The sequence below is a fragment of the Berghia stephanieae genome, chromosome 8 (assembly GCF_034508935.2).
Source record: "Berghia stephanieae isolate SIO BIC M18660-M18661 chromosome 8, UCSD_Bste_1.3, whole genome shotgun sequence".
NCBI lineage: Eukaryota > Metazoa > Mollusca > Gastropoda > Nudibranchia > Aeolidiidae > Berghia > Berghia stephanieae.
Window position 1 is genome coordinate 21,306,008 of NC_088367.1, and position 24,791 is coordinate 21,330,798.

The following is a 24,791-nucleotide window of genomic DNA, read 5'->3' on the forward strand; positions in this document are numbered from 1 at the left end:
CAGAATGATAAAAATGTCGGTTGCGTCGTAACGAATGTGACGATTTTACTTGTGTTGGTAAGGAGAGGGTTAATTTGGTTCAACTTTTTTTTTTTTTTTTTTTTTTTGGGGGGGGGGGGGGGGGGCAATTAATTTGACAGGAATTTGCGGAGGTGACTGTGATCAGATCGTACGGGGGGGGGGGGGGGGGGGGGGGGGGAGGGAGCAGGTGAGAGCGGAGGGGTTGTCAATTTTTGTTCTCAAAGTAATGCAAAGTATTTGCCCTCCATAAATTAAACAGTGCCTTGGTCCATCGAGCGAATCAGTTGCTTTGTTCAACAACAATGTTTGGGCAGAAGATAGAAAAGATAGATTATGGATTAAGGTTATCAATATTGCTCAAAGGAAAGGGTATTATCCCCCTTCAACCCCACCCCCCTCTCTCTCTCACTCTCTCTCTCCTCTCTCTCTCTCTCTCCTCTCTCTCTCTCTCTCTCTCTCTCTCTCTCTCTCTCTTTCTCTCTCTCTCTCTCTCTCTCTCTCTCTCTCTCTCTCTCTCTCTCTCTCTCTCTCTCTCTCTCTCTCTCTCTCTCTCTCTCTCTCTCTCTCTCTCTCTCTCGATACTAGAGGCATACATTTATTCATAAATAAATAAAAAATTATGTGCATCTGTATGACGCTCTTGGGTTTTCTGGGCTCTTAACCCTAAAACGTCACATGGGCCGCGCCATTGACATCCACATTTTCCACACGCAAGGGAGATAACTCTCACAACAAACGTACCCCAGCTCAGATAAAAAATCATATCTTTATCACTAATTAAGATATCTTAATTAAATAAAAACAGAAATAAAGCTGAAATATTGTTCTTTCCATTCATATATCATATGTATTGATAAATAAAAGAAAAATGTATGAAAAAAAATATTTAAATTGAAATTTTGAAATTTTACATTGTTTTTTTTAAAGTTTTGGTGCTTTTTGGTCTATTTGAAGATTTTATCATGAAATTTTACAAAGCACTGTTCATTGCACAGGTGTGTAGAGCACGTTAAACATCCAAACACTGTCTCTGGGCGTCTCCCAGACTCCGTGCGAATATTCTCTTCCCGACACACAAAACACTGCTTTTTACGTCCTGGAAGGCGCACACGCTTGTGTTTACCAGGGTCGTGACAGGCCATTCCTTGAATAGTTGATTGTTCCTTTCCTGATCTTTTTCTTATCGGATCAGGAGAAAGTAAAGATCTAGCTACTTCCAAGTGAAAATTAAAGTGTGATATTGGTTTGATGCCGTCCGGACGGGGCATCTCCTTATACAAAATATAAGCGTTTAGGACAGCCACTTCAACTAAATACCAATAACAGCACCTCCACCACTTGTGGCTTTTCCTCCCGATATTGTAATATGACCTTAACTGGTCATTAAGGTCAACACCCCCCATATTTGCATTATAATTGGCAACAGTAGAGGGAATCTCTTTAGCAACGACCCCAGCTTTGGTGCGCCTTTCCAAAGTTTCAAATCCGTGAGAACAGTTTGTGGATAGGATGGCTATTTGTCTCTTGTCTTTCCATACACATGCAAGAAGGTTTCCACACTGTCTAAACTTTATTTCACCAGTGGCAAGGCTAACTTTCTTTAGATCCACAGGCCAGAACTTTCTATTGGTACGAATGGTGCCGCATGAATAGGTGTTTCGTTCTAAAAGGTCATGGGCAAGTTCCAAAGATGAAAAGAAATTATCATAATAGAAAGTATGAAATCTATCCAGAAATCTTTCACCCAAAGACCAGACAACGTGATGTCCTAGGCCTTTATTCATCACATTATTAGTATCCTTCCCAGTGTAAAAAGAAAAGTCACACAGATAGCCATTTGAAGGGTCAGCGCAACACCATGCCTTGATGCCCCAGGGGTTTGGTTTTCCTTTTATGTACTGTTTGAAAAAGATCCGGCCAGTAAATGGGATCATAGCTTCATCAAATGCTAATGCTGCACCTGGGTAATAGTAGTTTTTAGAAGCTGTGAGAACCAAGTTTTCATGGGTCGAATCTTATGAAGGGGATCATATCCAGGTTGCCCACGGGGGGTAGCAGTTGTGCTGTCAACGAGGTGAAGATACCTACAAATTTCTTCATATTTTCTTCTTGGCATTGCATCAGCAACAGCTGACACACGAAGCAATGGGTCAGATGACCAATAGTTTCTGTAGTATGGCATTTTGTGAATTCCAAACATCATATTGACATAAAGAAATGAACGAATGTCTTTTGATTCAATTGGTCGAAAAGATTGAGGTGCATTTTTTTGATGTGCATACAGGTTTGATTGATCAGCACAGAGCTCATAAAAGCATGTAGGCAGGAAAAGTTCAAGAAACTCAATGGGTCTGCTTTCATAAGTAAGATCACAATCAACTAACACTGGCCCCTTGCGATGAGTAAAGATGTCAGTTTCAACATCACTCAGTTCTTCAGTCCAAACAAACCTATTGTCTCTACCATCGCCCGGCGCCTCATCGTCGTCAATTTCGTTTTCTGACTCATTTTCACTTTCATTTTCTTCATAGTCAACATCAACATCACTTTCCTCACCACAGTCTACTTCACCATCAACACAACTCTCCAATTCATCCTCTGAAACAGGATCGTTTATCAAATTTCGAAGAAAGTTGAAAGCCATTGTTGACAATATTCACTCAAAAAGTACTTTCGTTTTCAAAAAATCGCCCAGCCTTTACTAATGTATCGATTTTCAAACCGAAAGTAGCAAAATAATCGTCTTTCTCTCTACTTTCTATTACTGTAATCGGCTAATATCGATATGGCGGCGATATTTAATTGATTTGATATTTTTGAAGGGGTTCAGTACACATTTTATAGCGGGCGATTGTGGTAAATATAGTAGCGGGCGATGTGGGGCGCTAGTGGCGTTTAATGAACATATAACTGTGATTCTTGATAAATGACGTGATTTATGCTATGAATTGAAAGTAACTTTTTAAAACTTAATTTTCCTTGTTAAGACTCAGATCCAGTAATGTATGTTTTTGCTTTTATTGTTTTTTTTTTTTTTTTTTTTTAATAATGCTCATGAAGGAGAACAAGAAAGTGTTCCCATCTCTCTATCTCTTCCTCCCTCCCTCTCTCTCTCTCTCTCTCTCTCTCTCTCTCTCTCTCTCTCTCTCTCTCTCTCTCTCTCTATCTATCTATCTATCTATCCATCTATCTATATATATATCTCTCTCTATGCATCTATCTATGTTTCTCTTAACATAGTGCTCATAAAGGAGAGCAAGAAAGTGTTCCCATCCCTCTCTATATCTCCCCTCCCTCCCCCCCCCCCCCCCCTCTCTCTCTCTCTCTCTCTCTCTCTCTCTCTCTCTCTCTCTCTCTCTCTCTCTATCTCATATCATATTAAAATGAATATGTTATAATCAAATTATGACTGATTACCATTGAACCAAGATTGGAATTCATGATGCTTTATTTGTTTGTTTACATATTTATTTATTAAATTCGGTTCATGATCAGTCACAAGAATAATAGAATTATTTTTGGTATCAAATAGGAAGTCCTAGATTTGATCTCACTATTAAACAGACTTGCCAGCCAGGATGATACCACATATTATTTTAAATAAGAATTGAGGTTCAAAGCATGTGATCCATCTCATCAATCTTGTACTATGTGTGGATTAACCAGATGGTGGGGGAGTGGGGGGGGGGGGGGGGGGGGGCGGTGTCCCAATAGCTCAGCTTGGAAGAGCACACTTCACAATCAAAGGGATCTAGATCAATCCCGGGTGAAGTCGAGATTATTTTTCTGACCCTCCTGTCCACCCAGCAGTGATTGGGTCACTGGGTCTGTTTAAGATCTGGTGGAAAGTACTTTGTGATAGAACTAGCGTCCTATCCAAAGGGTAGCAAGCAATTGCTATTGTCTGTTTCAAGCTATAGAAACTGGGATGAACTCAGGCTCCATGGGCTAATAACTCTGAAGGACTATTTTTTAAATTAACCAAATGAAGAAAATAAGAGTTTAGAGTCAAAATGATCAGAATGATGAAAGTTAAACTGTTTTGAAATTTAAGGAACAAAAATTCGTCTCCTCTGTGAATGCATTTATTTTAACTGCATTTGTTATTTTAAACAAAAAAAAAAAAAGAAGTAGTCTTTTAGAGCCAATAGGCCCATGGTGCCAGAGTTTATCCCCGTTTCTGTAGCGTTAAATGGACAATAGAAATTGCTTTCTACCCTTTGGATAGGACACCAGTCTATCACAAAAGTACTTTCCACTGGATCTAATTGACCCAACTACCCAATCACACTGCTGGATGGACAAGGGAGCGGAGGGGATCAGACAAAATTCTGGGATCAATCTTGGTCCCTTTGCATGTGAAGCGAGAACTGAGCTAGCGGCACTCTTCCTTTCTCCCCCCCTCAAAATTTGATTTTAAGTATGAGGTCCATCCCAACAAATTATCAATTTGATGTGATGGGTCACGTGTAATATGTGACTGGCTCGTTGTATGTGGCTGGCTCGTTGCAACTCGTCATCGCGTTCATGTCCAGAAAAGAAAAAGGAATAATGGTGGAAGGCGTTCGAGATACTCATTTTTAGCTCATTAGATTTGTTTTTTTAGCAAGGCTGGATTGGTTGGATTTTTTTGTTTTTTGTTTTGTTTTTGGAGTTGTTTTTTTTTCTGATGCATTTGTTTTTTCAAATCAAAATGTTGTCATTTAATGTGCCAAATAAACAATGAAAAGGAATGGCTTCAACCTCTATCATCATTTGGATTGAAATTTGTGTAGTTTCAATAATGATGGATTTCATAGTGTGCAAACAAACATATATATATATTTTTTTTTCCTTTTTCCGTATCAACAGTCATAGAAATACCCTCTAAAAACGAAACATCACTGCATAGCTAAAGCAGTTTTTTAAAATCAGAATGAATTATTATTTTTGGCTCTAATAGGTAAAGGAGATGAAGTGTGTGCAATATTAAAAGTGTATCGATCAGATGAATTATTCATCCAATCCTCACCTATCACGATGGAAATTGATATTGTCAGGGTTACATATGTGAATCATATGCAGATAGCCTCGGTAGCAAACCATTCAACATATGTGAATCATATGCAGATAGCCTCGGTAACAAACCATTCAACTCTAAGCATAAATAAGATTTCTATTTTTAGCCAAGATGACTCTTCAACTTTCATGTCTATAAATATTGGGTAAAACTATCAAATGAAATTGCTTTCTTTTGACATGTGATGAAAATTGTTGTTGTCCATTGGACAGTTATATTGAGACAGTTTTTAAAAAAAAATCTCCTGCATATATCAGTTTCCCAGAGTAATACGATTTTTAGTCAAAGCCATCAATATGAAATGCTGCGTCTATCTGATATTATGTCAGGGTGAATCATGTGCCAGAAAATAAAGTCAAAGTTAAAATGATAACAAAAGCTAGGTTACAGTTATTGTTTGTTTGTTTTTTTGGGGAGGGGGGTGGGGGTTGTTGTTTTTTCCAGTTTGAGAAACTTTATTTATTCTCTCTTATAATGCATGTGAATTGAATCCAAGTATTACATGTTGGACAACAGATTCCAATTTCGGCATCTAGTTCGACCTCACATAGACCAGTTTGAAACTATGGGCCACAGATGCTTACCATGTATTATGTTGATATTTATGTTGGGATTCTCTATACAATTTGGTCTTATGGTCAGCTTTCTTTCGTCGTCATAAAAGCTTTATTTGAATGAAGTAATTACAATTGTTATCATAAATACTGTAGTCTGTAGCAAAGATTCTGAAGCTTGGGAGCTGATAAGTATGAGTGAATTATAATGCTGTTGTGCCGTATTTGTAGCCTGATTTATTTTTGCAAATCTACCATTTATAAGAGTTTGGGGTTAAAATTGGCTTAAAATATACTATTATCATGTGGAAAATGAATGTGAAAGCAGCGAGTGAAATATGTCAAATCCTGAACCACATAGACTCTCTCCTCTTACTCCTACTGGTATGGAATCGGAGTGGCTTCCCTCTCATGCCCAAGGATAAGGATACAATGTCCCTGTCCCCAAATGGATTTCCTTTTTTGGATTAATAAAGTTACATCAAGTTTATCTTATCTAGTCCTAAACTGGGAATGATTTGTTATATCCTGGAATTTGTGGGATATAGATAAAATCAGGATCTTTGTAAAAGACGACAGCATTTATAATAATTATTAGTGTTATTTAGTGTCTGGTGTGTTTGGGAGATGGAAAACTGATGGGACTCTCTGCATTAAGTTTGTTTCTCCCACATTTAAATAAGAGATCGTATGTTTTGTGTGATTGTCTTCATTATTATTTAAAACTGTTGTCAAGATGGTGTGTCAATTGATTTTTTGAGTTGAAACCAATTTGAATATTAAAGAAATTGAAGAATTCATGATGCATCCCTTTTCTTTTGATGTTTGATACAGTGCGAAATTATCCAACATGTTTTGTCTGCGGAGATCAACTCTGGGAGGAATAATATTCTTACTTACTCATACTGAGGAGTCTCTTCAACCCCCTATTAAAAAAATTATTTTGCCCTTTCTTGTGACTTTACATGTTGAGAACACTGGATCATTAAAAAAACAAAAAGGAGTTTTGCAAACCTATTGAGATGAAACAGGTCCACCATACCAATGCCTCACTATGTGTCTTTTTTTTTTAAAGAAAAAGACATGAACACGCCATCACCACCAACCTCCCAACATTTGCAATTAGCTTTGCTAAACGAAGCTGCAACTTCATGAATTGAATTTAATTGTGTTTATCTAAGAAAGATTACTTGGTTACACCCTGGCTCGGTTTTTTAGCCAACTGGAAAGCAGTCAAATGTATCATTTTTATTTATTTATTAAAAAAAGAATTTTGTGAGGGTTTATTTCGGGAAATTATTTTTTTAAAAATTTAAATCTCTTCATTATTCATTGTTATAATTTCTAGTTATGTGTTTTCTATTTTGTTTGCACTTGAGTGTCCTTGTCTTAGAATGGATCTTATGCCTGTGTCTTGGTGGAGCTCTTAGTCTTAGACACACAAAGAGACTACTCTTTTGATCAACTTTTATTCTCTGAACCAACCCCTTGTTTCCCAATTTCCTTTTGGATGAATAAAGTACATTATTATTATTATTATTATTATTATTTATTATTATTATTATTATTATTATTATTATTATTATTATTATTATTATTATTATTATTATTATTATTATTATTATTATTATTGTCTAACCTTTTCTTTATCGCCTTTTGGGTAAACTCAATATCTAAAATCTTTTAACAAGTGAATGTATCCCATCGTCTTCTTTTTCACTGGCACTGAAACGACTTTATTGTATTACTAGCGCCCTACAACATTGAAAATAAATAGTAACGTGCAAGATATCTGTAATCTACTTATTCCAGAAAATTTCTCCACTTCTGGATTCTTCATTGTTTTAATTTTGCTCGAGCCTCTCAACCTCCCATGTTGATCAAGGGAGGTCATTCTTGCTGTCTTCTTTATACAGTTAATACAATTAATTGCACATTCCGTTTATACGCTACACATTCTTGAAAAACGGAATTATTTCTATATAACCGCTCCGCTTAATCGCTACACTTTGATTCCATCTTAATTGGACAACAACAATATACCCATCAGCGGTGAACTGACATCGAGCTGCTGGACTCCATTCAGCCACCCAAAAGACAACACCTGGATATTGAAAATGAGGATGAGTCATCGGAATGCGAGACACCACCCCTGACAAACACTGAAAAACTTGACATAATGGACAAACTAGGCCGCTTCATCCAAGAAGAATAATTGACAGATGATCTACCAAGATTGGCAAGATTGAAGACAAGGTTTTATAAACAGCTTGCAGAGAATGGAGAGCAATCAACGCTTTGCGATGACAATTCTGACAAACAATAATTTTGCTGTCGAAATGAAAGAAGGAAGGAAAAAGAAAACAAACAACCAGAAACAAACCTCTAATGAGGCCATGTCTTGAGCATGATGGTCCCATACCCATAGAAAACTCAGAGCAGAAGGTCCTACATGAATTGCACATGAAAGTTGGTGCTTAGATGCTATTTTTAGCCTCTCCGATTAATCACTCATGCCACTTAATCAACACACTAACTCGATCTCCCGATGGTGTGCGATTAAGCGGAGTCAATTGTACCATTATATTTGTTCTTGCCATTTGGCTTCTGCCTAAGTCATGGAATTAGACAACTTGGTTGTGTACCTCGGCCAAGACTGCAAATCTTCATCAAAAGGGAAACAATCAGATGCTGTTTTACTCTAATACGTGTTCCTTTTTTTTTTTACATTGTAAAGAATCTCTCCATATATTTTTATGTTATAATGCTTAAACTAATCCCTTTTGTCTTATCTTTTGTTAGATACTAGGTAGCACAAATAAACTTCTAATATCTAAAATCATAGTAAGTATCTCGTCATCTTTGCTGCTGCTCAAATTCAAATACTGCAAACACTTTAAACTTCGAGGACTGCCCAAATTTAAAAGTCTGGTCACAAAATGCAGCCCACTGTTGAAATGCATAATATTTTGTATTAGAGTAAGAGTTTTTTCCATTGCAACAATGTCATCGTCAATGAGCCAACAAGAAGGAGAAAAATGGAGCCATCTAATCATCTTTGTGATATGAGGCCCACTGGGAAACGTGAGTTTATAGAGAACTTTTGGTTCATTCAAAGCATGCATTTTATTCCTTTTGCATCCGCAATTTCTTACTATTTTATTCAGTCACTAGGTTTGTGTCTTAGATTTCACATTGAATTTCTTCTAATTTGCTTTTGTTAGCACGACAGTTTTCTTGCGTTTTTCTGTAATGAATATATACAGAGTTCATAGTTAAATTTTGCACTCTTAAAAGGTTTGTGGTTGGGAACTGAGATTCTACCGCAGAATTAGATTCATAATGGGGAAAAAAATCGTCTTATATACAAATTTGTTGTATGTAGATTATAAACATTTTCAATATATGCCTCTCAGTCGAATCAGTCTCAGGTTTGTGATCATTTATCACAATGTCTTTATACAATGACCTATGGAAATGCACTATAATTCTTCACAGTGGCGTGTAAATCTATATCATCTATGTAAGAAATTAGTGAGCCGTATTTAGGATTCAGAAAGCCAATAATTTAAGCTCGCAGATTTAAATCATAAATGGTTATTGTATAAGAGCAAGCTCTTTTCTTGTACAGGATGAGAGAGAAGTTTGGTCTGCCTGTAAAAATCAAATAAACAAATCATTTAATTAAAGTCAAAATTAAAATTTCATACTGGACGTAATCATCCATGCTGAAATCTAGTTTTTACATTAAAGACACATGCTTTAATTTTGATATTAACAGAAAAACAAGACAGCATGCCTTTGCTTTTAAAAAAAAGGGATTCTTCAAATTCTATTTTTTCCGTTAATCACTCTGAAGCTTTTTTAGATCATTGTTCTACAGAAATGTTTTGTGACTTGTTTAAATTTATTTCAAAGACTATAACTATATAATACATTTATGAAGTAATTGATTTAACAGGCAGACCTTATTTTGTCACCCAATATTTATAACGATCCCCTGTTTTAAAAGGATATTTAAGGAATGAAAATGGTCATAATTCAGAATATTTAGTGCTGTATAATTACTTTCTGGTTTAGGGATATCTCAAAAACAAGCCATATTTGAAATTTTGATAGTATGTTTATGTAGTTTTCACGTGGTATGAGTATCATTATTTCGTGGACACCAATTGAAATTTTTTTTTCTTACATATTCTCTATGAATCAAATAGAAATATGATTGCCCTGTGCCTCAAATATATAGGGATCATTTATGTCAATTTAAATGTAATTCTTCCTTTTCACTAAGAAATGTAATCACATAGTCATAACATTCTTTCAACAGTCAATAGTATTCACAAACCGATGCACTTATCTTTTACTTTGCTTTATTCAAAATCATTGAAAAGCAAATATATTTTATAAATTAAACATTGAAGGGTCCATGGCTAGATTTCATGTTGTAATGCCATTGTAACTGGTGTTGTGATCAGCTTTTTCATCATTGGTATCAACATCGTTTTGTTGTCTTCATCTTCATTCCCATCGTCTTTATTGTTGCTCATTTTATTTTCATACCTATTTTGTTATTGTTATTGTTTTGGGATATTTTAGCATCACCCACCACCGGTTTACCTTAAGTTTTCAATTTTTTTTCGAGTACCTAATGGCACATCTCAGATTTTAATTTTCTTATATGAAATTCAAAATTCTTTCTTGTTTCAAATTATTATTATTTTTTTTAAAATTTTGATTGCTAATAATAATGATGATTCCGTTATTATTATTATTATTATTATTATTATTATTATTATTATTATTATTATTATTATTATTATTATTATTATTATTATTATTATTATTATTATTATTATTATTAATATTATTATTATCATTATTATTATTATTATTATTGTTATTATTATTATTAATATACATATACCGTGTATGTCTACAACTCTGTTAAGGCACTGCTTGTGAATGTGCATGAAATAATGTGAACAGTTTTGTACCAAAATTTATCCTGACATTTACCTGGCAGTATGGTGCAAACTAAATTATGATGGATATTGTAATGTTCTTGTGTAGAATAGAGGATTTTGGTTTTTTTTTGTCATTACAAAATCCTTTCAATTATATGTTCTCTGTTACATTGCATTTTTAAAAGAGACGTTTACCCCCCTGCCCTCTCCTTTTAATTGAATATACAGCATGTTGATATAATAATTTTATCACTGTTCATTTACAAGCATCTTGTTATACTAATGACCTCTCCGTAGATAGATAAATAGATGGATATTTATAAAGAGAGAGAAAAAGAGAGAGAGAGAGAGAGAGAGAGAGAGAGAGAGAGAGAGAGAGAGAGAGAGAGAGAGAGAGAGAGAGCAGTTGATATGGAGGATTTACCTCTTGTCACTTTATCACTGGTCAGTCTACATATTTGCCATCTTTCGTGCTGTCTTTGGGATCCAATGAACATGTGGTAAATTCTCAAATACCTTGCTTTGTTCTTTTTGTATTCATCTTTTTCGTTTGTCTTATGATAATATGAATAAATAGAAAGCGAGATAGACTGCCAGACGCACATAAACAAACAAAGAGAGAGAGAGAGGTGTTCTTTTTTTTACTCATCAATGCCCTACCCTCTTTTATTGTCAGTCACTAAAATAATGGTGATGGCTTTTGACAGCAGTTTCAATTTTTTTTTTTTTATATCCCTTTCTTTATTTTTAACATATTTTTAAAATTCTTATTCTTCCCTTGGTTTGGTGTTAGATTATTTCCATTTGTTACTTGTTGTTTCGCATGTTAAAATTTTCAATTGCATTAATACTTTAGCCTCCAGTTAAAAGCTTAAAAGTTTGTTTGGCAGTTATGACTGGACTCCTTAAAGATTACGTCTAAAGATTATACTGTATTATCCCTAATTAATAACACTGTACTTTTTTTTTATTTGCAAGGGCTTGATATGCAAATGTTTGCATCAGCCCTGTTCCCTGCAAGCACATATTATTGCTATCATGCCTCCTTTTGTGGCAGTCAATGATCTTAACGAGATGTTCTATATTATGATAAGCATTAGCCTCATACCTTTTAGCTAGTGTGTCTTATGTGAGACCACTCCCAAAAAATAATTCTGCATTCTGAGATATCAATATTTTTCCATTAATATTGAGGCATGCCAAAATATGTCCTTATAAGTTTTATAGTTAAAAGCAGCTTTCTTGTCGTCACATGTGATGCAGGCCCTTTTAACTCAGCAACTGTTGATGCATTATCGCTTACTTATCCTTAATCTCTATATGGTTATGCTGTCTATATTTGTCCCATGAATTTACCAGATCTTCTCAGATTTCAAGACTTGGATTTTAAATATTTTAATGAATTGCAGGACTCCTATTCAATTTAAAAAAATAAAAATCCCCATAACGTAAGGGATAACACACAATCATTTTCTACTAGAACACTGAGACACTGCAAGTAACTTTTCTTGAGTTATGGGGGTCTGTTTTAAAAAAAAAATTGTGATAGGGGTCTTTCAATGCATTGGTTATTTCATTGTCTATTTCTTCTTATTTCCCCAATAAATACTCAGGAGTTTCTATTTCTTTAATTCAAGACATTAATAAGACACTTAATAAACTTAATATTCTGTATGACGTCCTATTTTTTAATGTCTAGTCATTGCAAATCAAAGCTAGTCTTCAAGATTATAAAAAAGAAAAAAGATGATAAAAATTAAATAGTATTAATTTCATTACTGAATAGCAAAATGATATTTCATCAGTAAAATTTTGTTATAGTTTAGAGTGGATAGTCGAAGTTATATTCCTATGATGTTGTTGAGTACCCCATGATTAACCACAGTGCTAAAAGGCAATAGAGAATAAAAATTTGCGGCGATGAGGATTTGAACCCACTACCCAACTGTTACAGCAACTCCGTCTGGCCATGTGAGGGATGCTCTACAATCGACGCCATCCACCACTGGGTCATGGGTTCGAATCGTCATCGCCACAAAGTTTTTATTCTCTATTGTTTTCTGGCACTTTTCTCCTCATTTAATTTCTTGTTATAAGAAGTAGAGAAAAACATTTACAGTTAATTGCTATAAAATTTGGTTTTTGTATGAGTTTTCATTACTTGGGAGACAGGGTTATATTAGGACTTTGCAATAGACAAACTTTAAATTTGAGACCCAACATTTAATTACGTCATTTTTGTTCTGATAGATATTTGACTTTTTAAAAGATTAATCAATCATCTCATCTTGTCATTCCTCAGATTGCAGATTTAGAAAAAGATGTCTTGAAGATGAAGGAAATTGCTGGTAACACTAATAAAGGCAAAGGATCCAAACCCCAATCCTCTCAACATGATTCTGAAGGTGATGAAATCATGAAATCATCATACACCCTCACTGTGAAGAGACAGGACAACAATGAAGAAAATATGGAAGGAGAGGTGGAATACGATGTGGAGGAAATTTTTGAAGATGAAGATGCTGATGAAGAACTTCACTTGCACTGGTTGACAATGGAAGAAGAGAAAGAATATGAGAGGCATTTCAGTCAAGCAAAATTGAATAATGGCAAGACTGAGATAGATGATAGTTGTCGCAGTGATAAATGTGATGTGATTAAAAATGGCGAAGTAAAGGCCCAAGCCAATACTGACAATAAGATAAAAAATGAAAAAGTCGAACTTGGAAAAGAAGATAAACAGGAAATGAGACAGAGGGATGAAACAAAGGTTGATGGTCAAAGAGACGCAAAAATGATTCCCAGGAGTGAAAAGAAAGGGAAAGCAAAGACTGTTGAAATGAAAGTAGAGCCATTATCTTCCTATCCCCAACCTGTGATCCAGGCTCAACCAATCAAGTTTGATCCCAAACAGATCCCCGATGACCAATTACCAAGTAAGTTTTATTTATTGACTATTTTGGATATACTAAATACTCTGAATCTTAATGAACCCTGCAGAGTGAATATTTGATTGATAGTGTATCTGTCATCGTATAGAGTAGACTCCATTCTTCCGGAAAAATACATGCTCATCATTTATGCAGACAGGGTTCTTACATTGATTTCAATATACAGACCAATATTGAATAAATAACAAGGATAAAACTTTCCCTTCCTATTGATGGAGCAATTGTGTGCCTTATTGTAGGCTGGGCACTACTTTCGGCCCAATTTCAAATTTCTGCTGTGATGAAAAGGTTTTTCTTTTTAAAGAAAATTGTTTAATTGAGCTTTTATATAGCAATATATCCACTAAACTTGCTCAAAGGACTTTACAAGGGGTCCCTAGCCAACAGCAACACTTAACATGTAGGACGGGACATGACGCCTGTTACTGTTAGGCAATATTACAATTTTTGGGGGGACAGACAATGCTGTTAATGACCAGGTAATCATTTTACATCTGAGTACAGTGAAAGAATGTGAATAAAGAGCCTTTTCCATATGCTTTACTATGCGCCGCTCAGAGCAGGATTCAAATCCAGGACCACATAGCAGCCTTTAAGGGTCATCAAATTGTTTCATGCATTCCATTTCATTTAATCAATTGGATCAAATTGGATCATGTTGTACAAAGTGCAGTAATTGGGACAAGACATGAAATGATTCTTCCCATACTTTCTGCCTGTATGTGTATCATTTCCTATCACTCTCTTTTTATTTGTTAATATGAATTTCTTTCATTAGACACCAACGTTCACTTGAGATTGAGAGAGATACCCAAAGTAGCACAATGTGAGAAGTCCTGTAGTTTCACGCCGGAAGGATTTGCAAGCACATGGATTCTCTTGGATCACAAAGGCATCAAGTTAGTAAATTAGTAACATGACAGAACGAGTTGAAATCAGACAACCATCATAACTTAATCCAATGAAATTTAATATTCAATTTACAATTTATTCTCTTAAAGACTACAATACAAATTGAAATTTTCAAGAAAAGTATCCTCCAGGGCAGTGTGATTCATGGAGCTGGATTTCTATGACAATAAAGGACAGTTTTTATCTTCTACCCTTTGGATAGGATTCTAGTCTATCATAATGTACTTTTTTTGCCAGATCTAACAGAATAATGAAAATGTTGCTGCTTGAAGCTCGAAGGAAAAAATAACGATAAGTATTGAAATGTAAGCTCCAGTTAAATGAAGTCAGATACTGTGGATGTTCCGGGTTTCCCCTTTATCAACTTCATTCATCGTGTTTTGTTGATAAAGGGGAAATCCGACACATCCACAATATCTGTCTTCGTTTAATTGAAGCTTACATTTCATTACTTATCATTATATTTTTTCATATCTAACAGAACCATCCATCCAATCACTGCTGAGTAGGCAGATGGATCAGGGGAAAAAATCTCGACTTTGCTTGTCCGGTGTGTGCTCTACCAATTGAGCTATCACTTCCAAAAAAGCACACTTTAAAAAAATATTTTGTATCTATATCACTATTATTACCATCTTAATAAACTTTGACAGCAAAAACTTGCTTTGACTGAGAAAGCACACTTTAAAAAAATATTTTGTATCTATATCACTATTATTACCATCTTAATAAACTTTGACAGCAAAAACTTGCTTTGACTGAGTCCGTCTGTTTGTAAAGAGATAGAGTGTCACCCAATTGATAACTGTCCGTGTTACAATAAGTAAATAAAAAGTCTGCTTAGTTTATAGTGTCCAATTAAAATATACACATTGTTTTACTTCTACTACTACTACTACTACTACTACTACTACTACTACTACTACTACTACTACTACCACTACTACTACTACTCCTACTACTACACTACTACTACTACTACTACTTTCTACTACTACTACTACTACTACTACTACTACTACTACTACCACCTTACTACTACATACTACTACTACTACTACTACACCTACTACTACTACTATACTACACTACTACTACTACTACTACTACTACTACTACTACTACTACTAACTACTACTACTACTACTAACTACTACTACTACTACTACTACTAGTACTACTACTACTACTACTACTACTACTACTACTACTACTAGTACTACTACTACTATATACTATCTACTACTACTACTAACTACTCATACTTACTATAGATAGTAGTATAGTATAGTGAGTACTAGTACCATTTTACTTCAAACACTAATATTAATGTGGATGGGTTCTGTTTTTTTTATCAAGCTGTGATTGTGGCACATTTTTTATTATTTATTTTTGTTAAACCATAATAGAAACATCTTATTTCATCCACGTTCGCCAACTGTATGAGATCTAACCAAGGCCAATCAAGATAACTTATAATCTCACAGGCAAAGGAATCCAATACAATCGATTTTATTATTTTTCTAAGCGCCCTGTTCGCATAGCAGTAATTGGATAGCTTTGTCTGTTAGATCTGGCAGAAAATATTTTGTAATAGACGTAAATGTGCTTTATAATAGGCCAGCATCTTATCCAAAGGGTGATAAGTAATTGCTACTGTATGTGTAACACTACAAATATTGGGTCCATGCATCTTTAAAGTACTGATCCAATTCATCAAAGCTCCTGCTCATTTTCTTTTGATGATATATTCTTATTTCTCTATTTTATAATGTATTCACTTGATAATGACATTAATCTTCTATCGATCTAACCCAATCCACCTTGTACCCCCCCCCCCTCTCCCACTCCTTTGACCTTGACCTTGACCAGTCTCAATGATTGGATGGACTTATCGGAGAGATGTCCCTCTGTGGAGGTGGATCCTATCTGTCCTGAAGGTCTGGCCTCCCCTATTATGTCTATGGACCATCTACCCGGGGTCATGCACAGGGCTGGATCCAAACACCAACCAGAACACAACCTACAGGAGGTGAGCGTTGTTTTTGTTTTTGTTATTATTATTATTATTATTATTATTATTATTATTATTATTATTATTATTATTATTATTATTATTATTATTATTATTATTATTATTATTATTCTCATTATATTATTATTATTATTATTATTATTATTATTATTATTATTATTATTATTATTATTATTATTATTATTATTATTATTATTATTATTATTATTATTATTATTATTATTATTATTATTATTATTATTATTATTATTATTGTTGTTCTTGTTGTTATTACTATTAATAGGTATTTATTTAATTCTTGACATTGAGATATTCTTTTTAATTATAGGTTCTCATGGACCTATCTGGCACAACGTTGTCTATCTGCCAGATCAAGGCTATTTTGGTTGATGCAATGGCAACGGTTAGTCCCAATTATATTTCTTACCAACTTTTTTTTTTATTACATTTTTTCATGGTCATCAAACAAGTTTGCAGTAAATACATAAATTTAATATCTTTATTAACAAACTAAATGCTCAGACCTATAAATCATCGGACATTCCAACTAACCAGTGTTTGAAAAAGTTCAGACTTTTCTGTTTTCTAGCATTGAACCGGTCTGAATGCAACCTGAACACGCTACCAAACAACATTTTCACATACCAAACTTATAGAATGCAGATTCCAGTAAGGCCTCTCAGATGGCCAAATGGATAGGGCATTGTTCTTACGCCCAGAGGTCCAGGGTTTGAGTCCCATTGTTGGCATCTCATTTTTAAAAAATCTATAGCAAGGCATTTAGCCCCAATTTGTCACTGCTGTTGGGCTGCACTGTGACTGTCATTTGTATTATCAATTTCTTTATTCTTTTTAGATAGACGCTAAAACAAATTTCACCATGGGATTCATAGGTTTAAAAAATTTATTTTATTTGTTTAATTTGATTTAAGCTCTGATTAAGGGCGATAATTCAAATAAAAGGTTTAGAATACAGATTGCAGTTAGACCACACCAGAATAAAGAAATAATTCCATTATTATTTATCATGTTGAAGTTGAAATTTGATTTTGAAATTGTTCTAGAACATTGAATAAGACAATAGTTTCCTCTCTTAAATTTTTGCTCAATCTTTAGATTTGTTGAAGAGATATACCAGATATGTATATATAAAGATATTGAGATATGTGGTTATGCTTTTTTTTTTTTTTTGGTGGGCCTGTTCTTTTATATTTTTCCTGTACCCACTTTCTCTATTTCCTTATCACTGACTAATTTCTCCTGTTCCGTCTCTTTAATAAATGTTTTTGTTTCTGAGAGTTTGTTGGCACAGCTTTTAACAGCTCTATTAAAATACGAAGAATATTGATTATTTAGAGAGTCAAAAAGGATTATTTTATTTTTACATGAAAAATGAGAAGTAGAACCTTCCAACACCTTTGATGTGTAGCTGTGCACCCAATCACCCATCCATTCGTTCATTCACCTACCGATATTGTGATTCCCACCTCTCAAATTTTTTTTTCCTTCTTTTTTTTTTCTTTTAAATTTTCTGATTCCATTTTTATTTTTGCAGAATTCCAGTTCTTGGCTTGCTTACCATTTTTCAGCCTTATACTGGCGGGTTGAAGGAAATCCTCGCCATTCTTTGGACTGTCTTCGTGTGGCCATTACCTATGCCCCATATCAATACAGGGTAAGTTTTTGTTTTATTTGTTTGTGTTGTTAATGTTGTTTTGTTTTCATATTATTATTCCTACTTCTTTCCCTCTGCCATTTATTTTTCATTTATTGGATAGTAAATGAAGACCTGAGTACTAACGATACACTAATAATGTATTAATAGTGCCTACAGCTATATTGTATGGGACAGGCGGTATATAAATAAATGACATTATTATTATTATTATTATTATTATTATTATTATTATTATTATTATTATTATTATTATTATTATTATTATTATATTATTGTTATTATAATAATAATAATAATAATAATAATAATAATAATAATAATTATTATTATTATTATTATTGTTATTATTATTATTATTATTATTATTATTATTATTATTATTATTATTATTATTATCGTTATTTGTATTATTATTATTATTATTATTATTATCGTTATTTGTATTATTATTATTATTATTATTATTATTATTATTATTATTATTATTATTATTATTTAATCAGGATATCCCCCTGATTGCCATGGCCAATGTGCTACAATACACCAGCTACACGAATGATGCTATTGTTGCCACCAATGCTGCCTTGCATATCTCGGATACTATCAATATGTCACACTTCACTATGGCTGCACTTTATGCTGTTAAGGTATGGGATTTTAACATTTTTTACAGTGTGTATTTATGTGTGTTTGAGAGAGAGAGAGAGAGAGAGAGAGAGAGAGAGAGAGAGAGAGAGAGAGAGAGAGAGAGAGAGAGAGAGAGAGAGAGAGAGTAGTGTGTTTGTGTGTTCACAGAGCACTGCCCTGACAGAAAGCCAGGCGACTCTTATCACTCAAAGGAATGCTACTTCATAGTCATAGGAGTGAAAAAGTTTCATTAAAAAAATGTCATAGCAGTTCTCCCCCTCTCTCTCTCTCTCTCTCTCTCTCTCTCTCTCTCTCTCTCTCTCTCTCTCTCTCTCTCTCTCTCTCTCTCTCTCTCTCTCTCTCTCTCTCTCTCTCTCTCTCTCTCTAACACACACACACTCATACACACACACATTAGCAAATGTTCCAAGAAATATAGCAATCCAGATATCTTCTAACAGAACGAAGATTTTTTGTGCGAGAAACAAGTTTTAAATATATTTATTTCTCTGAAAGATGTTTGACCACTTTTGGGCCAATTGTTTTGCTTGATGGAGTGAAAACCAACTTGATTCATTTAACTGGTTTGTGTATTATGGCTTGTTGGCATTTTGTAATCGTTTGAGAAGGTCCCATAAAAATCTGAAAAGGTGTTTATGAAACAGTGCCAGACAAAGCAGAAAGAAAAACGTATTTAAAAAATCATCCACAAAAAAAAATCAGATTTATTATTGGGTGATTTTTTTTTCTTTCTTGTGCTTTTCTTCCTGTTTTGTCTGCACTGTTATACACACCTATACAGATTTTGGTCTTACACTTACATTGGTATCTGTTCCTGAATTTTTAACTTTGAGTGTGTCCCCGTTGGCATAGATTCTGTACGTGAGGGAAAAACATGATGGTGGAAACTAAAAGAGGAAGAGCTTAGAAAAATATTTGCTACAACGGTGAAAGAAAGACTAGGAATTGATTTCCCAAAGGAATGGAAAATAACCACTGATACAATCTGTGAAGTGGCCAAAGAAGTGCCAGAGGTGAGCTTGGGAACAGGAAAAGTTGGAAAAGAAACATGGTGGTGGAATGAAGTTGAGGTGGCAGAAATGAGGATGTTGAGATGGTCACTTGGCTGGACAAGAAAAGATAAAGTGAGAAATGAACGAATTTGAAAGTTGACTGAAGTGACTACTGTGTCAATAAAGACGAGAGAAGATAGATTGAAATGGTTTGGACATGTTAAGAGACGAGAGAGGGAGTATGTGGGAAGGAAAGTATTGGATATACCATTAGTGGGAAAGAGAAAAAAGGGATGCCCAAAGACTAGATGGTTGGATAGGGTATAAGACGATATGAAAGAACTAGGTCTTGAGAAAGATGATGCTATAAACTGAGATGCATGGAGATGTGGTATTCATTATGGCAACCCTGCAGAATGAAAGAAGAAGAAGAAGATTATTATCATAATCTTCATATTTTGGGTCTGCATTTCTTTCTCTATAACAATGTTTCAACTATTTTTACTCTTCTCTCCTAGTCTGACTTTGACAACTATGCGATGTTCCTTCAATCATTCCTTGCACGAACCACCACTCTTGCCACACGGGAACAAGTGGTCACAATGCTGAAAAAATTGTATTGTCTTAAAATCATCTCACGCAAGGTGTTTGACGATCATCAAGTGGTGCATTGATACTACAGTGGTTTGAGGTTACTTAAGAGAAGGGTATTGGAACAGGTAAAATGAAGTTGAAAAAAAAATTTATAGAGAGAAGGGGGAGGGGAGTAAGAAGAAGAAGGATGAGAAGTAATAGAAGAGAGAGAGAGAGAGAGAGAGAGAGAGAGAGAGAGAGAGAGAGAGAGAGAGAGAGAGAGAGAGAGGGGGGGGGGGGGGAGAGAGAGAGAGAGAGAAAGAGAGAGAGAGTTTTGCTTGGCAGCAAATTATCCACTGTACTATTAGAAATTGGAGAATTAATTTATTTTCTCCCTTTCTTATTATACTGGATACAAACAGTTATAGATATTGTATTATTTTTTCCTCACAAAGCAGCCATTGCAATATTTTTAATTTTTTTTTTTTTCATATTTAATTTTTTTGTGATATGATTTAGAGATTCAACTTTGGATTTGTACATTTATGACAATTATTGGGATTTCTGTTGTGAAGTGTTTATTATTTGCGTTCATATATGATTTGTATCATCGAAATGTGTTTACCATTAAAAGCCTCAAGCAGCTTTAAGTAAGAAAAATATAATAAAAACATATTAAAGGTTATTTATAATTCAGTGAAAAAAATACCAAGAAAAAAACAAACAAACTTGATTTAATTCGGATTGGTCTCAGAAATGATTTTAGGATAATCTTTATTGTAATTTGTTGAAAGACTAATGATCATATCTCAGTAATTTCAGGTGTGTTGCTTAAGACATCAGTCTTTGAAGGGAGGGTGTATATGCGGCTATGTTGTCTTGTGGTATGACACTTGCCTCAGATTGGAAGGTCCTGGGTTCAAGCCCCTTTCTGGGTGGCTCATAGTTTAGTCCTTCGAAAAGGTTCTTTGGTCCTATTCTCTTACTGTACTCAGGTGTAAAATGAGTACCTGGCCATTAACAGCGTTGTATGTCATAAAAAAAAAAAAAATTGTAATATCGCCCTACTGGCGTCGTGTCTCATCCTAAATGTTACATGTTGCTGTTGGCCAGGGACTTTTTAAAGCTCAATTTTGTTTATTTGGTTTTTTTTTTATCTTTTGCCAACTTTTTTCCATCATTCTTGATAATTCATTTATGTGTAGTGAGATTCACCAAAAAAAAGTATCCACTTCCTAAAATTAGTCTTAAGTAATTGGCAGATTGAGTAAAACATATTAATTTTAGGACATAAGCTTTACGTATTTATGCTCCATCAAAACTCAATGGACTAGATAAAAGTTTGTCATTGTAGCAGAACCTTGTTACATCCATACACAGTATTTCCATATATAACTAAATGTAAATAAAGTTGAAAACCAAAATGTGAAACAATTTATATTCAGGTCTGTAAATCTTCAGTACAATTTTGCTCGATAAATTCTGCTAAGTGCTGACATTTTAAAAAAAATATTAAAAGTAAAAATAAAATTCATTATGTCAAAAGACAGAACCAAAAAAAAATAAAATGAGTTTTATTTCGTGCTCGAAAAAAAAATAACACATCTTTTATTCCGTTTCAAATGCCTACTTTAAAAAAAAAAAGAAACTTTTTATTTGTTGTGTCTAGAACAAAACAAATTAGTCGACTAGGTATATTATCATTCCATCTTGTCAATTATCACCACCTGCACACTCCATTGGACTTGGCACCACCCACACATATTCACTGCCTACTGTCTGTGCTGCTCTATGCTGCCACCATGTACTGTCAGTTGTCGATTCCTCGCTGACAGTGCCTCGCCTCGCGTTGCATCGTGAGTCATCAAACACATGCATAGTCAGTAATCACTTATACACACAGCGTGTGTTGGACCTGGCCGTTTCTCTCTATTTTGCTACTGACACACAGACATTTTTCCAGTTGGCAATTTCCGTTCTTACTACGCTTTCTTTGTATTCGGTTGAAAGTCAAGTGGAATGATGAATGCGAAATAAATATTTTTCTTCGAAATATATTTTTTTCTTCGCAAGGTGATTGCCGATTGCCGGCTCTCAGCAGAAGTTTTCTTTCCTCGGGACCGTGATTGTTTAAATTTTTCTCTTTTTCCTTTACACACGGCCGCACCTCCTCCTCTTCTTCTTCTTCTTCTTCTTCTTCTTCTTTTATAAGAATTAATCCAAATACATGAAAGAGTCAGCTTAAAAATTTAACATAAACAGGAGCGAACATAAAGCAGCTTCTCGTGTCAAGCAGTAGATACACATCCTTAACAAAATTTGGAATTGTTCTCTTCCTTTCATTTTACAACTAAGTCAGACCTGGGACCAGAAATGTGTGTACTCTCAAATAATTGGGATTTTTTTTTTGTACCATAAAATAAGGACCCGCTTATTTTATTATAAATGAGTTGGGGGGGGGGGGGGGGGGGGGGGGGGGGAATTGCATATTTGACTAGTCAGTTGACGTGTCATATCTGTGTTGTGTTTGTTAATCCATATTTTTGCCCTGTTGGTCTATTTTGCGTGTTCAAAAAGTTCTGACAATATTTTTACTAGCCATTTACAGGCCTGTATATTACGAAATATGACCCTTGTAAAATAAATGAAGTGTACATACATACTTTTTAGCATTTTTTGAAAAAGAAATAGATTCAGAGTGTTTATGGCACTTAAATTTAAAGAATTGGTGTTAGAATACAATACTTTTTGGTCTTTAAAAAAATGTGAGTCAGAGGGTTTCAATACTTTCTGACATTAAAAAAAAAAAAATTGAACCTAATTATTTTCATACTTTCTAGCAATTTTTTTATTTTTAAAAGGGCCAGAGTTGTAGAAGCCCAAGTCACATTGTTTTTGTGGCTCTATCAGTGAATTTGTTAAGATATGTCAGAGTCATCTAACACACCCCCCCCCCCCCCCCCCCCCCCCCCCCCCCCCCCCCATCTGCAGGTATATCTGCAAATAATTGTGAGGCATTCAATATACAATAGAATTCGCATAAAGTCAACAAACACTTTTAATGTCAACAACTCTTGTTGGTCCCAAATTTTCTGTTTCTGATAGAAGAGTGTTCGGATAAAGTTTAACTCACTCAACCCTAACACTAACACCAACTATATCCGTAGTTTACCCTGGTTACGTTTACCCCATGCCTATTTATTACATTTTTCTGAGACAAATTATAGGCGTAGTATCCAAGCTAATGTGTTTAGATTTTACATGTTAATGATAGTCGAATAAAACTATGCACATGCTCATTTTTTTCCAATTTCGAAAAGTAGCAAAAATCTCTAGGATTGAGTGAGTTAATCAATCTTTCTGGTCCAGCGGTGTTGGCTTTATCGGGATTCCACTGTATTATTTTCATATTTTTGTTACCAATAACTTTAAACAGATAATGACTTAACTCGAATGGCAATTATTCGTTATTCTAATATTGTTTTAATCATGGCATTTCTGGGTGGGGTTCCTGACTTCCCATATTGGGCAGGGGGGGGTACTTACTGTGTCTTCTATCCCCCTATATCTGTTTTCCAACTTGCTTTCTGCCTTTGTCTTGGAATGAGATTACTTGGTTTTGTCTTGGCCCTGGTCGGATACCCTGGCTGGGAGGGAAACAGTTAAATGTATAGGCCTAGTTAGTTTTGGGAGATATTTTTTTTCTTGTAAATCTATTATGCACTGTATTATGTTTTGTTTACATATTAACCATATTATTTATGATTGTAAACATTTGAGTGTATTCCTCCTAGTGGGGGCCTGTGCTTGTTTCTGGATGAGACTTTAAAGTGATCTCCGACTATGTACTTTGATAGTGTGCTCTTCGAATCTTCATCCTATTTGAACCAATTCCCCTTCGTCTTACTTTAATTGTAATTCTAGAACTTTTTACTTTCTCATTATTTCCTTCATTTTTACTAGCGCTGATATAACCTTAATGTGTTGCAAGAGCCGTTAAACCATTAAAAACAAACAATCATGGCATTTTTTTATCCATACACAATCAGGGTGATTATATTTTTAAAATATAATTTTGTGAATATTTTAGATACCTTGTGCATATAATGTACATAGTAATTTCACCAAATAATATATTTATTTTACCTTTTTTTAAATTTCCTTTTATTGTTTGTCTTTATTTTGTTGGTTTCTATATTTTTTAAGATAATGTTTTATCTAAATTGCAATGCAATTATTTTATAAAAAATACCAGAGAGATGCAAGTGAATATAGAATGCTCAGTTACAATGCAATAATTATGATTTATGTATCATTTTAAAATGCTTTTTGTCTCCCCTTACCAAATTTCTGGGTGGGGATCCTGACCTCCCATAGTGTGCAGGGAGGTACATACCTTGTCTT

The 24,791-nt window shown here is 34.3% G+C and overlaps 1 protein-coding gene across 6 annotated transcripts in view; it reads left to right on the forward strand.

Moving 5' to 3' along the window:
- The window catches only part of LOC144978351 (tetratricopeptide repeat protein 17-like), a 75,829-nt gene extending 53,794 nt beyond the window's left edge, over positions 1-22,035 (forward strand). For 3 of the 6 annotated variants that reach the window (XM_078924273.1, XM_078924274.1, XM_078924275.1), the window contains 7 exons: positions 12,901-13,534; positions 14,328-14,448; positions 16,334-16,493; positions 16,825-16,899; positions 18,052-18,171; positions 18,678-18,821; positions 20,333-22,035. In XM_078924273.1, coding sequence (XP_078780399.1) covers positions 12,901-13,534; positions 14,328-14,448; positions 16,334-16,493; positions 16,825-16,899; positions 18,052-18,171; positions 18,678-18,821; positions 20,333-20,488 — 1,410 coding nt within the window. In that variant the 3' untranslated portion in view covers positions 20,489-22,035. The remainder of the gene's footprint in view (positions 1-12,900; positions 13,535-14,327; positions 14,449-16,333; positions 16,494-16,824; positions 16,900-18,051; positions 18,172-18,677; positions 18,822-20,332) is intronic. The other 3 variants (XM_078924270.1, XM_078924271.1, XM_078924272.1) reach the window with 1 other exon arrangement.
- The last annotated feature ends 2,756 nt before the right edge of the window (positions 22,036-24,791 follow it).